At 41.4% G+C, this 19,770-nt stretch overlaps 1 protein-coding gene across 1 annotated transcript in view; it reads left to right on the forward strand.

Annotated features, from left to right (window-relative positions):
- The window catches only part of NKAIN3 (sodium/potassium transporting ATPase interacting 3), a 646,854-nt gene extending 628,309 nt beyond the window's left edge, over positions 1–18,545 (forward strand). The window contains exon 6 of the mRNA XM_040354267.1: positions 17,953–18,545. Coding sequence (XP_040210201.1) covers positions 17,953–17,966 — 14 coding nt within the window. The 3' untranslated portion in view covers positions 17,967–18,545. The remainder of the gene's footprint in view (positions 1–17,952) is intronic.
- The last annotated feature ends 1,225 nt before the right edge of the window (positions 18,546–19,770 follow it).

A 19,770-nucleotide genomic window follows, 5' to 3' on the forward strand; every position in this document is an offset into this window, starting at 1 on the left:
TTGCTCTGGACTGACTTATCTGTGTACGACCCCAGGCCTGGCTCCTGTTTTCTCCGTTTACCTGAACACAGCGGGGCAGATCCACATACATTTGCGTGGGCGCAGCGTATGTGAGATACGCTACGCCGCTGTAACTTACTTTGCAAATCTTTGAATCCTGAAAGAATTTGCGCCGTAAGTTACGGCGGCGTAGTGTATCTCTCGCGGCGTAAGGGGGCGGAATTCAAATGCGGCGAGTAGGGGGCGTGTTTCATTTAAATGAAGCGTGTCCCCGCGCCGAACGAACTGCGCATGCCCCGTCCGTCAAAACTCCCAGGGTGCATTGCTCCAAATGACGTCCAAGGACGTCATTGATTTCGACGTGAACGTAAATGGCATCCATCCCCATTCACGGACGACTTACGCAAACGACGTAAAATTTTCAAAATTATACGCGGGAATGACGGCCATACTTAACATTGAGTACGCCACCAGATAGCAGCTTTAACTATACGCCGTAAAAAGCCGAACGGAAATGACGTAAAAGAATGCGACGGCCACTCGTACGTTTGTGGATCGTCGGAAATAGCTAATTTGCATACTCGATGCGGATTACGACGTGAACGCCACCCAGCGGCCGGTGGAAAATTGCATCTTAGATCCGACGGCGTACTAAGGCGTACGCCTGTCGGATCTAACACAGATGCTGTCGTATCTTGTTTGGTGGATACCAAAACAAAGATACGACGCGCAAAATTTGAAATTACACGGCGTACCAACAGATACGCCGGCGTAATTTCTTTGAGGATCTGCCCCAGCAAGTTCAGCTCTGCCTGCTTCAGTCACCCCTCAGTGGCTAAGCTCATCTGACTGCAAACAAGCGAACCATGCTTCCTTGGGCACCGCTCTCCCTGTTCCCAACTCCAGGGGCGCGCTGCACTCAGCCGCAAGGGGAGCCCTCTTAGAATCTCAATCTCCATACACGCACCTGACAGCCCTGCACGCACTTTTATATTATATATACTGTTCTTTCTGCCTGAAAACTTGAGATTGTCCATAGCAACCAAAAAGTGTCCCTTTTACATTAAAAGTGGTTTTAGACCAGGTAGAAAACAGCGATAGAAAATTAGAACACTTGCAGGATTGGGTGATAGTGAATCGTGGGGAAATTCATTTTATTATTATTATATTATTATTTTTTATAATTATTTATACTTATTTATTATATTAAAATGTATGATTTCATGTTTCAAACTTTATCGTACCCGGGAACTTTATCATACCCGGGATGTTTACTTTACTCTTGTTTGGACAGATTAAAGTGTGTTATTACTAAGAATTACAGGCCTACAATATAAAACGCCAAATTTCTATGCAAAACAATTGTACCAATTTGAGTCTCAAAAATCTGACATAATCATACCGCCAGGGAGGTTAAAGTGACAATAAACCCAAAATAAATCATGTAAAATATTGCAGTTTAAAAAAACATTACATGTACGGGCTGCATTTGTTCTCTTTGTTTTTTGTTTGTTTTCTTTATTTTCACTGTAATCCAGCCAGTTAAAACCTTTCTTTCTTTTGATGTCTCCATTCTGGATGGAGGAGCAACATAGGCACTAGATATGTGCATTCCCGTTCGTACGAATGTTATTTTCGTACGAAAATGTTTATTTTCGTACCCGCAGAATAATGTGTACATACGAAAAAATTAAATCACCAAAATACAAAAACGACAGGATTACGAATGAGCCGCATAACGAACAACCGCAAATACGAATGAACGATCCGACGAAAATACGACAAAACGAAAACGGCAAAAGAACGGAAATGACATCTATAAAAAAAGATTTGCATTCTGTATCCTGTTTGAATCCCCTCTCTGTTCGTATCCTCAGCCGTATGTTCACACGACATCCACAACAAAAGATTGCATTCTGTATCCTGTTTGAATCCCCTCTCTGCTCGTATCCTCAGGCCCCGTACACACGACCGAGTTTCTCAGCAGAATTCAGCCAGAAACTCGGTCGGAGCTGAATTCTGCCGAGAAACCCGGCCGTGTGTACACTTTCGGCCGAGGAAGCCGACGAGGACCTCGGCAAGGAAATAGAGAACATGTTCTCTATTTCCTCATTGTTCAATGGGAAATTTCGGCTCGCCAAGATCCTCGGCGGCTTCACAAGGAACTCGACGGGCAAAACGATGTGTTTTGCCCGTCGAGTTCCTCGGACGTGTGTACGGGGCCTCAGCCGTATGTTCACACGACATCCACAACAAAAGATTTGCATTCTGTATCCTGTTTGAATCCCCTCTCTGTTCGTATCCTCAGCCGTATGTTCACACGACATCCACAACAAAAGATTTGCACTCTGTATCTTGTTTGAATCCCCTCTCTGTTCGCACCCTCAGTCGTATGCTCATATGACATCCACAACAAAAGACCCGCACTCTGCATTTTGTTTGAATCCTTTCCCTGTCCGCATCCCCAGTCGCATGCTCACACGACATCCACAACAAAAGACCCGCACCCTGTATTTTGAATTCCTTTTTTTTGTTCGTATTTTGGATTCAACAGAATGCAAATCTTTTGCCACAGATGTCACATGAACACACGACCGAAAACACCAAAAGAAAAAGGACCCAAAACACAGAATGCAAATCCCTTGCCACAGATGTAATTTTCGTTTTTTTGAATGGGCAGTGAGTGTAGTTAGCAGCTTCTCTTTTGTGCTGAGTAGTAAAGTAAAGCCAAATAAACTTTTCTGTGGATTTTCATCTGAAGGGAGATCAGTTGGCCAGACTTTTGAACACAAAAATGGTTTTCTGATGGAGTTTAAAAACGAACATATTTTCTGAGAACGAACGGAAAACGATCATTTTTATGTTTGTTGTTAAAAAAGTCTGACCAAGTGTATGGGACTTAACAATAGTTAATATGGATGAGCCGCGTGTTGAAAGTGCCGCGAATCCCGCAATATATTTACGAAAGTACAAAATGACGAAAATCCTTTTTCTGTTCGTATCTTCAGTCACATGCCCACATGACATCCACAACAAATTGTCATAGATGTCACACGAACACACGACCGAAAACACGAACAGAAAAAGGAATCCAAAACACAGAATGCAAATCATTGACGAAAATTCACGAAAATGATTGTCTAACAAGTAACGAACATGAATTAAAACAGAATAACGAACCATCCCGCATGTATGAAAATAAAACGGTAAGGAAAATACGAAACGATCGGAATACGAAAAAATCTTGTCGTACGAAAAACGAACGGGAATGAACAGGAAAACGGGCGTCTTACGAAAAACGAACGGAAACGAACCTACGGAACGATACGAAACGAAACAAAAAAAAATTAAAAAAAATTCTGTGCACATGTCTAATAGGCACATTTCGACAGCAGCATTGTCAATCTAGGGAGGGAGTAGTGTTAGATGTAGTAGCAAATTTAGATCGACTTGACAAACAAGTTAAAGTCAAACTTCTGCTAACACTTTTTAGGAAATCACGGCACCAGTTATTTTTCCTTTTGGGATAAAGGTTTTACATAAATTAATAAAAGCTAACCACTGTAAGCACCCATGTTAAATGGTTTTAAATGGTTTGTCTCAACCCTCTAATTGCTGACTTTGTCTGGACAGCTTGATCTGTAAAAGGGAGTTGAAAAATAACAGACTTACTGACTAAATTAACAGGTTTTTGAAAGTAAAGGAAAAAAGCCCAAGAAAATAAATTGGATAAAGCCACCACATTTGAGAAATAGTAAGCTGGAATATAGTAAGCTGGAATATAATACATATTTGTTTTGGGGTTTAATACTGTTTTAAGCTTTAATTTATTTTCTATTATGGAATTAATTTAAGCTTGACTTCATGTGTCACCTCTCTTTTACCTAGGGTTGTCTCGATACCGATACTAGTATCGGGACCGATACTAGGCATTTGCGCAAGTACTTGTACTCGCGCAAATGACCCAATACTTTTTTTTTTGTTGTGACAATTGGGCGGAGAGCAGGCTTGGAGGCCTGAGAACATGCTGAGGGCGGAGAGTGGGCGGAGAGCCGGCTGAGAACATGCTGGTGGGCGGAGAGCTTCACCTTTTAATTATTTTTTGCGACGAGCGGGCGGAGAACCGGGGCTGAGAGGGGGCGGAGAGCGGGCTTAGAGGAGGCGCGGAGAATGGCTTAAGAACGTGCTGAGGGGCGGAGAGTGGGATGAGAAACTGCTGAGAGGGGCGGAGAGCGGCCTGAGAACGTGCTGAGGGGTGGAGAGTGGGCGGAGAGCGGGAAGAGAGGGGTGGGGGGGCGGAGAGCAGAGCGAGTCCTCAGGCGGGTAAGTTAAATTGCAAGGAGGACCTGTAAGGAGCATCCTTCTCACTGATCACCAATGAAGGGGGCATTCTTCCCACTAAACACCAATGCAGGGGACATTTTTCCCACTGACCACCAATGCAGGGGACATTCTTCCCACTGACCACCAATGCAGGGGACATTCTTCCCACTGATCACCAATGGAGGGGACATTCTTCCCACTGACCACCAATGAAGGGGACTTTCTTCCCACTGACCACCAATGAAGGGGACATTCTTCCTACTGACCACCAATGAAGGGGACATTCTTCCCACTGACCACCAATGAAGGGGACATTCTTCCCACTGACCACCAATGAAGGGGACATTCTTCCCACTGACCACCAATGAAGGGAACATTCTTCCCACTGACCACCAATGCAGGGGACATTCTTCCCACTGACCACCAATGCAGGGGACATTCTTTCCACTGACCACCAATGCAGGGGACATTCTTCCCACTGACCACCAATGCAGGGGACATTCTTCCCACTGATCACCAATGGAGGGGACATTCTTCCCACTGACCACCAATGAAGGGGACTTTCTTCCCACTGACCACCAATGAAGGGGACATTCTTCCCACTGATCGCCAATGCAGGGGACATTCTTCCCACTGACCACCAATGAAGGGGACTTTCTTCCCACTGACCACTGAGAAGAATGTAGAAAGAATAGTACTGGTTGCATCATGTATCACCTTCTGAAGAAAAATATCTAAGGGGCTATCTAATTGTATAAGGTACACTATAGATGGGGTCTCCAAAATATGGCAGTCCAGTTGTTAAGGAACTACAATTCCCATAATGCCTAGTTATGTCTGTGAATGTGATTTACATTGCCTCATGGGACGTGTAGTTCCGCAACAGCTGGAGGGCCGTAATTTGGAGATCCCTGAGATCCCTGAATCGCCATTATATAAATGGCCTAGGGGTGGCCTATACTTTCAGATCAATCTCTTAATTCTCTCCAGAGTGATCACAAAGATAATGTGTTGCCTTTAATTCTTTAATTCTTCATTACCAAAAAAGATGACTAATCCCCAAGTTTATTTTAGGGTACTTTAACATTGGATGTTTCAGATAGTTTCATATATATTTATGTGGAGCAGATATTTAAAAAAAAAGATACAGATGTTGATTTTACAAATGTTTTTGTATAAATCAATATAAAATTGTATCTATAACTTTAAATTCCGTAAAATCAAATGTGTCAATTAACAATTAACGTGTACATTTTTTATTATGATTGCTCCAATTATAAATTTGACCTGCAGCAAAGTTCTATTTATTACACACAATTTAACCAGTTGTTGTTTCTTTGTCTTGCTTTAAAAAGGGATAATTTTTTTTCGAAATTTTAGCTTTTTACCTATTTTATCCTTTATTTACCTCTACCTTTGCACAACAGATGCATATTCCAAAAGTAAAAAAAGGCATTAGCATTTAACCTCCCTGGCGGTATGATCATTTCAGATTTTAGGTGCTGAAAGCGGTACCATTATTTTGCATGGAAATTTGTCGTTTTATATTGTAGGCCTGTAATTCTTAGGAATAACTCACTTAAGGGCCCTTTCAGACGTGTGGACCGTATGTCCGCTTTTTCATCCATCCGTTTGCGGATGAAAAAGGGACATACATTGGTCCCTATGTGATTGCGGGTGTCAGCGGATCAACATCCGCTGACACCCGTAATCACCCGCAAAGATCCATAATCACCCGTCTCTGCAAAAAAAACGATTTTGCAGACGGAAGAATGTCCTATTTTTTTCTTCCGTCTGCTGATCGGATCGGATGAACACGGACACACGGTCCGTGTTCATCCGATCCCCCCATAGGGGAGAGCGGAGAAAAGACAGGGCGGGCCCTGCACAGTGTGCGAAGACCACCCTGTCATCCGACGGCTCAGCGGGGATCTACAGAGCGATCCCCGCTGAGCTTACGGACACACGGAGGCGGATCATTACTGATCCGCCCCGTGTGAAAGGGCCCTAAGTCTGTCCAAACAAGAGTCTAGTAGACATCCCAGGTATGATAAAGTTTGAAACACAAAATCATAAATTATAATATAATAAATGACTAAAAATATTTATAACAAATAATAATATAATAATAATAAAAATTATTCAATAATGTAATCAAATCAAAAACACAGTGTCTGAAGACGAATTTCCCCACAAATCGCTATCGCTCAATTCTGCAAGTGATTATAATTTATTATCGCTGTTTTCTAGCTGGTCTAAAACCACTTTTGACATAAAGGGACACTTTTTGGTTGCTATGGACAATCTCCAGTTTCAAGGCAGAAAAAAGTCTTTATTATATAAAAGTGCATGCAGGACACTGGACAGACCACTAGGAACAAAGGGGATGTGTTATTATTTTATACAGTACTGTAATCTGTAAGATTACAGTATACTGTATGTATTATGTGTTTTTACTTTTTTGAATTTGGCGCCGATTCTTCACCCCGTGCGTCACAACGTCGCAGGAAACGGAGCTCGGCAGCACTTGGGCACTGTGTGAATCGAGCGAGGAGACAGCTCGCTCATACAGCGGAGAGACATCTCAGGATCCAGGGTACAAGGTAAGTAACTCTGCCTGGATCCTGCAATGCGATCCCGAGTCTGGCTCGGGGATACCGCTAATGGTACTGAAATTCCACCCAGAGCCAGACTCGGGAATACCACTAGGCAGGTTAAGAATGCCCAAAATGTGGGGTTTGCCATAATTCCACTAATATAAAGTAATCTACAAACTGAGACAACTTATTATATTAAACCACAAGCAAGAACTCTAATCGTTTAGTACTGTTGTTATAATGTATTGCCAATAATGACATCTTTATAAAATATATATATATATATATTCAAGATAAAACTGAATGAACTGATCTTGCAAAAAGTAGCTGTCAATCTGCTTTGCCAGACGGAAGGGATTTCACCCTCAAATATTATCATAATTGGTGATATGTCATGTTTGATGGATTCCGCCACTTCTGCCACATTAGTTACATGACTCATTGGAACTTTGCTATAATATACGGTAAATGTAACGCACAATTCAGTCTATTTCCATAGTAAAGAAGCTGGCATACAATAAGGTCCTTAATAATTTTAGGAAGAAAATTGTTTCTTAGCCAACCGTTTCACCTTTGTCTTGCCTCAGCTCTCAGCGCCAATTCATAACTGCCAATAGCTACATTCACGCGCTCACAGCTTTTTAGAAGTTGCTATAATTTATTCAAAAGCAATGTAGAAATGCGCAATAGAGTATCTCAATTTGAGCTCCTGGATGTTTATTACATCAGCATTTTCTCAAGAGGCCATCCATGGTCATCTGACTAATCCAATATCTACTGAAACCATAGCATTTCCCAAAGTTAGCTTTCCAGAAGTAGCTACCACCAGGGTGGAAACCCATTAAACCACCTAAGAGATTGAAAACATGATATGCCTAAGGGTTGTGTTTAAAGGAAACCTGTAGTGTGAATATATTGAGGAAGCCAGTTCCTTGGCTGTCATACTGACTCAACAGCTTGAGCTTAGAACACATATCAATTTTAAATGGTTGCTTTACTAAAAGCAAATATACCATTCACTTTATTTTGTTGGCTATACTTTTCACTTTGCTATGACATTTTCCCTTAGCTTAGTGAATGACTAACACCCGATATCCCATAGGGATACATGTATGTCCGTATTTCATCCGACATGATGGCTGTCAGCGGTCCGCATGTGTGAAAGGGCCCTAAGCCCAGGTTCACACTGGATACGATTTGCTTCGATTTGAGATGCGATTTCACATGTGAAATCGCATCTCAAATCGGCGGCATTTGCCGGCAATTGTCGGCAATGACACCGTCCTAATCGGTGCGACGCCGCATATGCGGCGCTGCACCGATTTCAAAAAGTAGTTCCTGTACTACTTTTTGCGATTTCGGGCTGCGATTTACATTGACATCTGTGCAGAAACCTGCACAGATGTCTCTTAAATCGCGGCCAAAATCGGGACTGCCAGCGGGAGTGAAGCCGTGCGAGTTCTGCTTAACTCGTACGGCTTCACTCCCGCAGCCCAGTGTGAACCAGGGCTAAATGACTATTAGATAATTGACAAATGTAGCAGGGTTTTTTTTTCAAATGCACAGAAGTCACATATTTATAGAAACTTCAATGTACCACATTGTTTGCTGCTACTGAAACTGAAATACTTGCTTGTCAGAGATTGATGTGATTTTAGAACCAATAATTCATCTATATATCCTACTGTCACCAATTGCTTAGCAGTATTACAGCTGACAAAGTTAAATCTGTACAGAAATCACATAGAATTTGTATAGCAACAAGAGTGCCCATTACTTTAGATTGGACAACTGCCAAATGTTCTTTGCAGGCAGTAGAAACAAGAATAAACACCATATGTCATGTGGAATTCCTCATGGCAGCTATGCAAGATATTCTGTATTCTTCCACTATACCTAGATGTACCGTATATAGTTTAATTCTAGTCATATCTAAAACCAACTGCACTGGTACATCTCGGCCATCCTATCATTCAGTTATTGTATTTTTCATTTTTAGAGTAATTTAATTATGAGTATTGGTGATTATTGTATTGCTAATGCATATTTTGTACATTTGGAAGTTTAATATTATTAATGCTAGCAAAAGCATACTAAAATGTATTTTACATTGCATGGTCAACAAAAACTGTTTGCCTGGAGATAAACACTGTTTATTTTCCTATATTTCACTGAAGTCCTCTCCAAGTGTGTCCTTGGATCGAAATTAACCACTTCAGCCCCGAACCATTTGGCTGCCCAAAGACCAGAGCACTTTTTGCGATTCGACACGGCGTCACTTTAACTGACAATTCCGCGGTCGTGCGACGTTGCACCCAAACAAAATTTACGTCCTTATTTCCCACAAAAAGAGCTTTCTTTTTCTTGTATTTGATCACCTCTGCGGTATTTATTTTTTGCGCTATAAACAAAAACAGAGCGACAATTTTGAAAAAAAAGCAATATTTTTTACTTTTTGCTATAATAAATATCCCCCCAAAAATATAAAAAAATAAACTTTTCCTCAGTTTAGACCAATACGAATTCTTCTACAAATTTTGGTAAAAAAAAATCACAATAGGCGTTGATTGGTTTGCACAAAGCTTATAGCGTCTACAAAATAGGGGATAGTTTTATGGCAAATTTCTTAATATATATTTTTTTCTACTAGTAATGGCGGCGATCAGCGATTTTTACTGTGACTGCGACATTATGGCGGACATATCAGACACTTTTGGTGCTATTTTGGGACATTCACAATTTTACAGTGATCAGTGCTATATATACGCCCATTTGTCTGTCCGTGCCCTTCTGCCGACGTAAATGTTCGTGCGCCGGTCGGCAAGTGGTTAGCAAACTCCAATGCAAAACAAAGCCACACCGTTGCTCTGATCAAGCATCTTCATAGCGAAAATGGAGGCCCATATCTATGTATTGTGGGTCGATACAGTCTTTGTTGTCTCCACCAGGGGCATTTGTGACAGGGTGATAACACAGAAGCACAAATTAAAGATGGCTGTCACCCCATAATAAGAAGTGTCTGAATAAGAAACTTTATAGCAGAATCATCAGGAATTATTTAATAAAGATTAAAAATGACTTTTTAACATGTTAAAGCCTAGCTGGGATTTTAGTGAATAGGTGTTTGCATTAACCCCCCTGGCAGTATTCCCGAGTCTGACTCGGGGTGAGATTTTTGGGCTACGATCGGTAACCCCGAGTCAGACTCGGGCTCGCCTCGCTGAATCCACAGGCTTGGTTTACTTACCTTGTCCCTGGATCCAGCGATGCCACCGCGCTGTGTGAGCGAGCGGGACCTCGCTCGATTCACACAGTGCCTCTGTGTGCCGCCGATCTCCGTTCCCTGCGACGTTACGACGCACGGGAGCGGAGAACGGCGCCAAATTCAAAAAGGTAAACAAACACAATACATACAGTATACTGTAATCTTATAGATTACAGTACTGTATGTAAAAAATACACCCCCCCCCTTGTCCCTAGTGGTCTGCCCAGTGCCCTACATCTTCTTTTATATAATAAAAACTGTTCTTTCTGCCTGCAAACTGTAGATTGTCCATAGCAACAAAAAGTGTCCCTTTATGTCAAAAATGGTTTTAGACCAGCTAAAAAAACAGCGATAATAAATTATAATCACTTTCAGAATTGTGCGATAGCGATTTGTGGGGAAATTCGTCATAAAAAAATAAAAGTAATGACAGCGACAATTCTGTAACTGAGCAAATTTCAGTGATTTTGAGTTGATTACATTATTGAATAATTGTTATTATAATTATATTATTATTTGTTATAATTATTTATTATATTATAATTTATAATTTTGTTTTTTTAAAAAAATCATCCCCAGGATGCCTACTAGACTCTTGTTTGGTCAGATTTAAGTGAGTTATTCCTAAGAATTACAGGCCTACAATATAAAACGCCAAATTTCCTTGCAAATAATGGTACCGCTTTCAGCACCTTTTTTCTGAAATAATCATACCGCCAGGGAGGTTAAAAAATCCAAATTGGGGCATCTTGCTTTTTTTGTTATTTATAGGGCTTCCTCCACTAAAGTTGTGCTAACCACATCTTTACCTTAGAGGTCACAGACCCCATGTGATTGCATCTAATAATAATTCATAGTATTAATAGCTAGGACTTGCCATAATGGCAGATTCAGCCTCCATGCATACATGGCTAATACATTAACTCATTTAATAGGTTTCTTTTGTAACAGCAATACTTATTTTTCTAGAAATTGACTGCTTTTCTATTCTCTGCCAGTTAACGCTACGTGAATGTATCTGGTCATCCTTGAAGTGTCGACTATTTGTTAATCTTTTGCCAGTTAACTCTAAGTGAATGTGACTGGCCATCCTTGAGGTATTGTTAAATTTTTTGGGGATTCAGTAAAAACGTACTGTCTTAGCTGGATATTACGGTTGATTTACTAAAGGCAAATAGGCTGTTCACTTTTACATTTTTGCAAAGTGAAACTTTACTACATTTTAAGTTCTGGGGCAGATTCTCGTGCATAATGCAACTCCACTTGCAAAATGAACAACCTATTTGCCTTTCGTAAATAAACCCAATAATCCACAAAAATCCGTCTCGGGTATTCAAATTTCCAATTCACAGTTGAGTACTGCCAGTTATTTTTTTTTATTTGCACTAACAGTTAAGTTTTCAGAACAAGCTTTTGGGGCTTTTCTACCCCCTTCTTCTCCATCCAAGCAGTACTTTTTTTTGCAAACACAATAACACACTAATATGCCTACAATAACAATATCCTTTATCAAGTATTCTACTGAATCCATGGTATTGTGTCATTTTGTATAATGAAGCAACAAATATTTGAACTCATAATTATGAACCAGTAAATGTACAAAACATGTACTTATTAAGATGACTGTACTCCAAAACCCAAACCCACATCTACTGGGTGGAACCAATAAGTAGAAATATAAATTCAAAAAACTTATGAAGTTAAATCAAAATACTGTGGTCTTTAGAAGCACTCAACATACCAGGATACCGTTGAGCATAACATTTAAAAACAGTTGCCAAAAATGATTAGCTGCTCATTAATTCCTCTCCAAATATATATATCACATAAATACTAATATATGTTATTTCTAATACCTCAAACACACGATCGGTTTTTCTGGCAGTCAAAAGTCCACAGAGAAAACCGGGAACCTGCTCGGTTGCTTTTCTCCTGTACACATGGTTGCTTTTCCCGACAGGAAAACTGCCATGACAGCTTTGGTTGGGAAAACCGGCCATGTGTATGCTCCCTCGCAGTGTTTCCCATAGGAAAACTGACGAGCAAAAAAACGCAGAGAATCGCGGCGGGAAAAAAGAGAACAAGTTCTAATTTTTTTGCTCGCAGATTTCCTATTGGGAAAACTGCTATGGAGCATACACACGGCCGGTTTTCCCAACCAAATGCAAACATGGCAGTGTTCCCGTCAGGAAAACCGATCATGTTTATGAGGCATTACACTATTGCCTTGGAGTCAAGGTGGTTCCCCTGTTTGTTATTTTTTTTTGTTTTTTTTGTGTGTATTTTAGTTTCTACCCCTCCTTTTTTTTCTGTGTTTTTTTTTGGGGGGGGGGGGTTTCTTTAGGGTTTTTTTTCTGTAGAGCTTTTTACCTCCTGACTTATATTGCATAATGGCACTGCATTTATACACTACTGACCCATCAAAATCAGGCATTGAAAAAAAAATCTTATTTCTACTTGGGATAAGAAAGGTAACAATAACACAAATCATAATAATTTCTTGGTAGATTTCAGTATATCAGCTTAGCTATAGCATTACATGGCAGACTTTCAATATTTCATTATATTTTGGATGAAGGTATACAGAGCCCTGTGAAATATTCTTCTTTGGTCCCTTGTTTCTTTAGATTGTAGCTCACAGTCATTTTCTAGATGAAAGGCTGGAAAATTGAAAGATGTTATTATAGCTCCCCTACAGTTTTCATGCTAGAAGATGTATCTGGTACCACAGGCAAAACAAATTCCTCAAGTGAATCAATAAATCAGTAAAAGTCCTTCACAGCATAATGTCCTAAATCAAGTGCATAAATCTGAGCAGACGTGAGTAGGGGTACTTCTCAGCTATAGTTTTTGATAGAGCAGAACTCGTTACGTGCTTGTCTATTCACAGAACCTAATTAATAGGAAGTGTACGCTGCATTTGAAGGCACATACTAAGTAGAATTCCAAATATATTTGTGTTAGCTGTGTGCTAATGGTCCTGTTTTCACCAGTCTAGTATCTATTGCTGTAGTACGTTAGTGGGTCTCCCACCATTTTGAGTCCATGTGGTACTGGTCTGTATACCCCTTCCCGACTCATGCAGTCGATTGGTCCTTTTATTGGCTTTTCTGAATCAAATAAACTCACAGTACATATCTTTAGTAAACATAGATAGGATCAGACAGAAGCATTCATCAAAGGTATTTGCCACATAGGCACATTGTCCTATTAACAGCACTGATTGTGTGCCTGCCCTTACTAAACTCACAAGAGGGTGTAAAGAGACTTGGAAAGATGCAGTCAAATTATAATTCTGCCCATGCTGTTGCATTGCATCTTCTATTGTAAGTAAATTTTGCAATTCACTTTGGGTATTTAAGTTTTTTTTTTTGTTTTGATTTTTAAACTCAGCAATGATATACTGTAACTCTTGTAGAAGATGCCAGAGATGTGTCCCGGACAGGAATATGCATCCTCATTATTTGAGTTGTGTTTCCTTTAAAGGAAATGATAAGAGGCAATTTTGGGTATCCAACCCTGATTACAGGGACTTGAAAGGGTTAACCCGCTTGCAGGGGAGGTTTTAAAAGAGGCAATGAATCAGTACCTGTCTGGAAATGGTTCACAGATATGAGGAAGTGTGGACTATCTGGAGACTGACACAGTTAGCTGAGCTCCTGAGGCCTTAGTGGTAAGCCCCCCCCCCCCCCCCCCCCGTGCAGGCAGAAACCCCCGAAACACAAGTGTTGGACTGGTATACTTGTGGTGAGCCATTAAGTTGTCTTTATTATACCAGGACTAAAAAGCTGTTTGTGTTTGTCTGTTTTGAGAGTCTAAAAAAAGGCTGTTTACATTTACAAGTGGCTGTCTGATGATCCCAGGCTCTTTCTATAACAGTAGAGATGGCCCGAACACCCCCCTGTTCGGTGTGAAGCAGAACACCGGAACAGGGGAAAGGTTCTGACCTGAATGGCGAAGCCCATTGAGTTCTAAGGGAGCTGAACAGGAAAAATAAAAAGTGCCCATTTTGAAGGCTTATATGCAAGTAATTGGCCATAAAAAGGGGTATAGGGGTCCGGGTACTGCCCTGGAGAACATGTATCAATGCAATTATTTTTTCAAAGGAGCAGTAATTATAATAATGCTTAAAGTGCAACAATAAAAATAAAAAATTCCTTTACATATAGTGCATGGGGGTCCCCTTAGTCTGCCTGTAAAGTGGCGCATCTGTAGCATGTATAGAACATGCTGGAGCAAAAATGAAATTTCTAATAAAAAAAAAAAAGTCAAATCACATTTAAATTGACTCGCGCTTGCAATTTCTGGCACCCGACTATTAAAAAAAAAATAAAGAAAAAAAACGCATGGGCTTTCCCCTAGTCAAAATCAGACCCTTTGGGATACTCCAAAATGTGTTCTCTTCTGTTTACTTGTCACTCTATATAAATGCATTATATAATTTACTGCTGATTTGTTAAAGCTGAACTTCAGACAGAAGAAAGGCACAAGAATTAATATAGCTCTGTAATTATAAATATGTTATTAATTTTACTTTTTGAATGCAATTAGTGTAAGTACCTGAATTTGACCTGAGTCGTTTGCTTTCTACTGTATGGTCTGTGCAGCAGAGCTCAGAGAGGGGTAGGGAGTAGCAACACAAAGTCAGGTGTGCTGCAATGCAAGTAGAATGCTGATATGAGGAGAGAGCAGAGTGACAGAGAGATGAGCTCATTAGTGTGTTGCTCCTTATTTCACTGATCAGTCACAGGGTAAGTGATTCTTTAAGTCAGGCATGTCCAAAGTCCGGCCAATTATGGCCCCCCCGGTGATTTAATATGGCCCCCCTAGGGATTTGGATATATATAATCAATGCAGCCTCACATGTGCCCTGTGCCCTGGGGGCCATAAAAGATATATACCGTATTTATTGGCGCTGCCTCGGAGGGGACAGGACGTGCGCCATCAGATTGCATGAAGAGAATCTCCTGTTTACTCGGCGGTGTCTGTAATAGGAAGTCCCGTTTCCTGGGATGCCATTGGATGACTGTTCTGTTTATCATAGGAGGCGGGACTTTGTCCTATAGAGGCCACCGAGTAAACAAGAAATTCTCCTGTTTGTAATCTGACGGCACTCATCCCTCCCCCTCCCTGTCCCCTCCGAGGCTGCAGATGGGCATCGATCAGGCTGCACTGATTGCAATGGTAAGGCTGCATTCAGGGCACATGTGAGGCTGCATTGATTGCAATGCTGAGACTGCATTCATAGCAATGGTGAGGCTGCATTCATGGCAATGGTAAGCCTGTGATTGTTATACGCTGATAAATACAGTATATCCAAATAACACGCCCAAGTTCATCCTTAGTTCTGAGCAGCGCTCTGGGATTCGTTGGGGCCACAAAAGAGATATATATATACAGTAGATCCAAATAACACGCCCAAGCTCATCTTTTCACCACACACAGCCACAAAGGCAAGAGAATTCTTAGTTGCTCGGATGAACACAAATTTTAATGGTTCAAAGAATGTCAGGCAAAATGGTCGACCCTCACGCATGTTCACTTCATCAAATGTGGCCCTCTTTGAAAAAAGTTTGGACACCCCTACTTTAAGTGAAAGCAAAACTGCTGCAGAGAAAGATCAGGCCCCCTTCTCTGCTATGTAGGGCTTTGCTGTAAATCTCAGGACTGGATGGACATAAATACAAACCCTTTGGGAGGTGTTAATTTGCTAACAAAACTGGAGGTAATTAATTATTTTTTAATTTGGTTGAGTAATTAAGAATTACCTGAATCTGCTGCACGTGTTGGTAAAGCTACCAAAACAGGCAGGCAGGTCATTTTAGGAGCCATACTACCAGAAAAGGGTCATTAAGACTTTATTGGAGAAGGACAGAGAAGACGCCTGTAAGCGCAGAATGCCAGCAGTTTATTATGTAACGCAGTTTAAAAACACATACAGGACATAATTGTTTGGCAGGCTCATCATTAATGTATTCCTGGTGGGCTCCTGTCACCTTCTTGCCATCTCTCTGTGCCATCCAGCAGCTTGAGGGTGGATAGGATTGCCCAATCAAGATGGCCAGCGCACTTCTGGGACCATGGTGGAAAGCATGTTGTGCGTGTTAAATGCATGTGATGGAAGAGACATCAGAAAGGGGGCAGTGATGCATTTTGAAGCATGCACACTAAGTTTCTTCTGCAAAATCATAGGGTTTTAAAGAAGGAGCTTAGTGTGCATGCTTCAAAATGTGTCACTGCCCCTTTCCTGATGTCAATTCCGGCATGTGCATTCTACTGCGGTCCCAGAAAAGTGGCGGCCATCTTGACTGGGCAATCCTATCCACCCTCGAGCTGTTGGACGGCACAGAGAGATGGAAACATAGGCCCAGATTCTCGTACAATTGCGCAAAACTGGGCGGGCATAACGTATCTGATTTACGTTACGCCGCCGCAAGTTTTACAGGCAAGTGCTTTATTCTCAAAGAACTTGCCTGTAAAGTTGCTGCGGCGTAGCGTAAATCACCCAGTGCAAGCCCGCCTAATTCAAATTAGCCGGGTAGGGGGCGTGTAGTATTTAAATTAAGCGTGTTCCTGCGCCGAACGAAGAATATCCCAGGGTGCATTGCTCCAAATGACGTCGCAAGGACGTCATTGGTTTCGACGTGAACGTAAATGGCGTCCAGCCCCATTCACGGACGACTTACGCAAACAACGTAAATTTACAAATTTCGACGCGGGAACGACAGCCATACTTAACATTGATTGCGCCTCATATACCCAGGGGCAACTTTACGCCGGGACAAGCCTAACGTAAACGTCGTAACTTCACTGCGTCAGCCGCGCGTACGTTCGGGAATTCGCGAATCTAGCTAATTTGAATACTCGATGGGGAAAACGACGGAGGCGACATCTAGGGGGCAAAAAAAATATTGCATTTAAGATCCGACGGCGTAAGAGCCTTACGCCTGTCGGATCTAATGGTTATCTATGCGTAACTGATTCTAAGAATCAGTCGCATAGATACGACGGCCCAGATTAGGACTTACGACGGCGTACATGGCGTTGCGCCGTCGTAAGCCCTTTGAGAATCTGGGCCATAGTGACAGGAGTCCACTAGGTATACATTAATGATGAGCCTACCACACGCTTATGCCTTGAAAGTGTTTTAAAACTGCGTTAAAGGTGCATTCTCTGCCCTTCTCTTTTCATACCAGAGTAACTTCTACTCCTTGAAGAGCTGCCATAGTGCCATTTCCAGCTGTGAGAATATTCCTTGTCCAGACCCACACTTGAAAGATCCAGTAATGCCCTGTACACACGATCGGATATCTAATGGAATCTAATCCGATGGATTGCCTACACACCATCGGTTAAAAATCCGATCGTGTCCAACGTGGTGACGTAAAACACAACGACGTGCTGAGAAAAATGAAGTTCAATGCTTCCGAGCATGCGTCGACTTGATTCTGAGCATGCGTGGATTTTTGACCGATGGATTTCCCCACAGACGATCGTTTTTTTTTTATCGGTTTTTGATCCATAGGAAAAATTTAAAACAGGTTCTATTTTTTTTCACCGATGGGAAAGAAAAACGATGGGGCCCACACACGATCGGTTCGTCTGATTGAAAGCGGTCCATCGGTCCGTTTTCATCAGACTAACCGATCGTGTGTACAGGGCATAAGAAGAAGCGCCCTACTTTTTCCTGTTGGGACTTTATTGAACTCCCCAGACAATGTTTTTGTTTTAACATATGCTGTCTTTTTTTTGTTTTCTTTTCATCAGGTCGGCATAAATAAAGCTTCAGATAACCATCCAATCCGGTTCTGCAATATTTTAAAGAAACGACCAGAGAAGAGAAGGCAACGTGGATGAATTGTTACCAGTTTTTCATAGTCTGTGGGAACATTTTATGCAGGAGACTGACTTTGAATATGACAACTCTTACTGTCTTTAATAAGTGAATTCTGTTTGAAGTATCATTTCAGTTCAACGGACAGTGGGAAACACTTGTACATTTTCTTTCTATTGTTCTTTTTTAACATGTAGCATGAAACAAGTGGAAATGTGTTTTTGGTATGGACGGCGGATGTTTTTTCCTCTACAGACATACAAATACAATGTGAAACAAGAGTGTATTCAATTTAAAATTATTTCTGATTTTGACATGAAGGAAGATGTATGCTTCCAGAATGTAAAACCATAAAAAAAATAAATCTAGTGTACTGTACAAAGCTGCGCATAGTATACATCCAGTTATCTGTGTGCGGAGTCAAGTGGTGAGTTTTATTTTTTACACAGGTATACATGTTGGCTTTTAATAATTTATCACCTGTGAAATATACATATCTGTAGATAATAAAATGATTTCAAATTCACCCGGCTTTCACACATGCTTCTTTTGTGAGGAGATAATTATATACAATTACCTCTAGAAAGACTACAAAAAGACAAGTTACTGCTTTAGAGAATATTTTAAAAATGGGGCACATGAAAAAAAAAATTCTCTCTTTGTGGAAAAATGTACATATTTATAGAGCAAAGCAATAATAAAACATAACAAAACAACAGAGTTCTCAGCTATGTGATATAAATAGCGTTAACTTTGACAAAAGAAAATGTATTTAGAAAAAGCACAATCACATCAGAAACAAATGCATAGCACAAATAATTTTGAAAAAAAAAATGGGTAGTGGCGCTGCTAAAGAGTATGAGATTTAATACATTAGTCCATCAATAAGTCCTTAAAGTGGTTGTATAGGCAAATTTCTAACTTTTACCTACAGGTAAGCCTCTAATGAGGCCCCATACACACGAGAGAATTTATCCGCGGATACGGTCCAGCGGACCGTTTCCACGGATAAATCCTCTCAAAGATTTCCGCAGATTTCTATGCGATGGAGTGTACACACCATCGCATTGAAATCCGCGCGGAAATCCTTTGGCGATGACGTGTCGCGCCGTCGCCGCGATTATGACGCGGCGACGGGCGCGACGCTGTCATATAAGGAATTCCACGCATGCGTCAAATCATTACGACGCGTGCGGGGAATCCCTTTGGACGGATGGATCCGGTAAGTCTGTACAGACGAGCGGATCCATCCGTTGGAATGGATTCCAGCAGATGGATTTGTTGTGCATGTTAGCAAATATCCGATCTGCTGGAATCCATCCCAGAGGAGATTTCTCCGCGGAAACAGATCCGCTGGCGTGTACACACCATAGGATCTATCCGCAGAAACCCATTTGCTGGGATTTATCTGCGGATGGATTCTATCGTGTGTATGGGGCCTGAGGCTTACCTGTAGGTAAAAAAATATTGCCTAAACCTTTACGGTTTAGGAGATATTGCCCCTCGCAATAAGCCGCTGACTGCAGCGGTGCATGTGCACCGGGGATTCTCGGCTGAAGGCCCGGCAGACGCCGGAAAGAAGTCTCCCATGCGCATGCGCGGGAGTGACAACATCGCAGCTCCAGCCACTCACAGCGCTGGAGCCGCGATACCTGGAAGACACACAGAGGGAAAATGTCATCTCCCTCGGCGTGGACCGGCAGAGATACCGACACCTCGTTCTGAGGTAAGTATTTCATAATGTAATCCAA

Source organism: Rana temporaria, chromosome 5 (genome assembly GCF_905171775.1).
Source record: "Rana temporaria chromosome 5, aRanTem1.1, whole genome shotgun sequence".
Taxonomy (NCBI): Eukaryota; Metazoa; Chordata; class Amphibia; order Anura; family Ranidae; genus Rana; species Rana temporaria.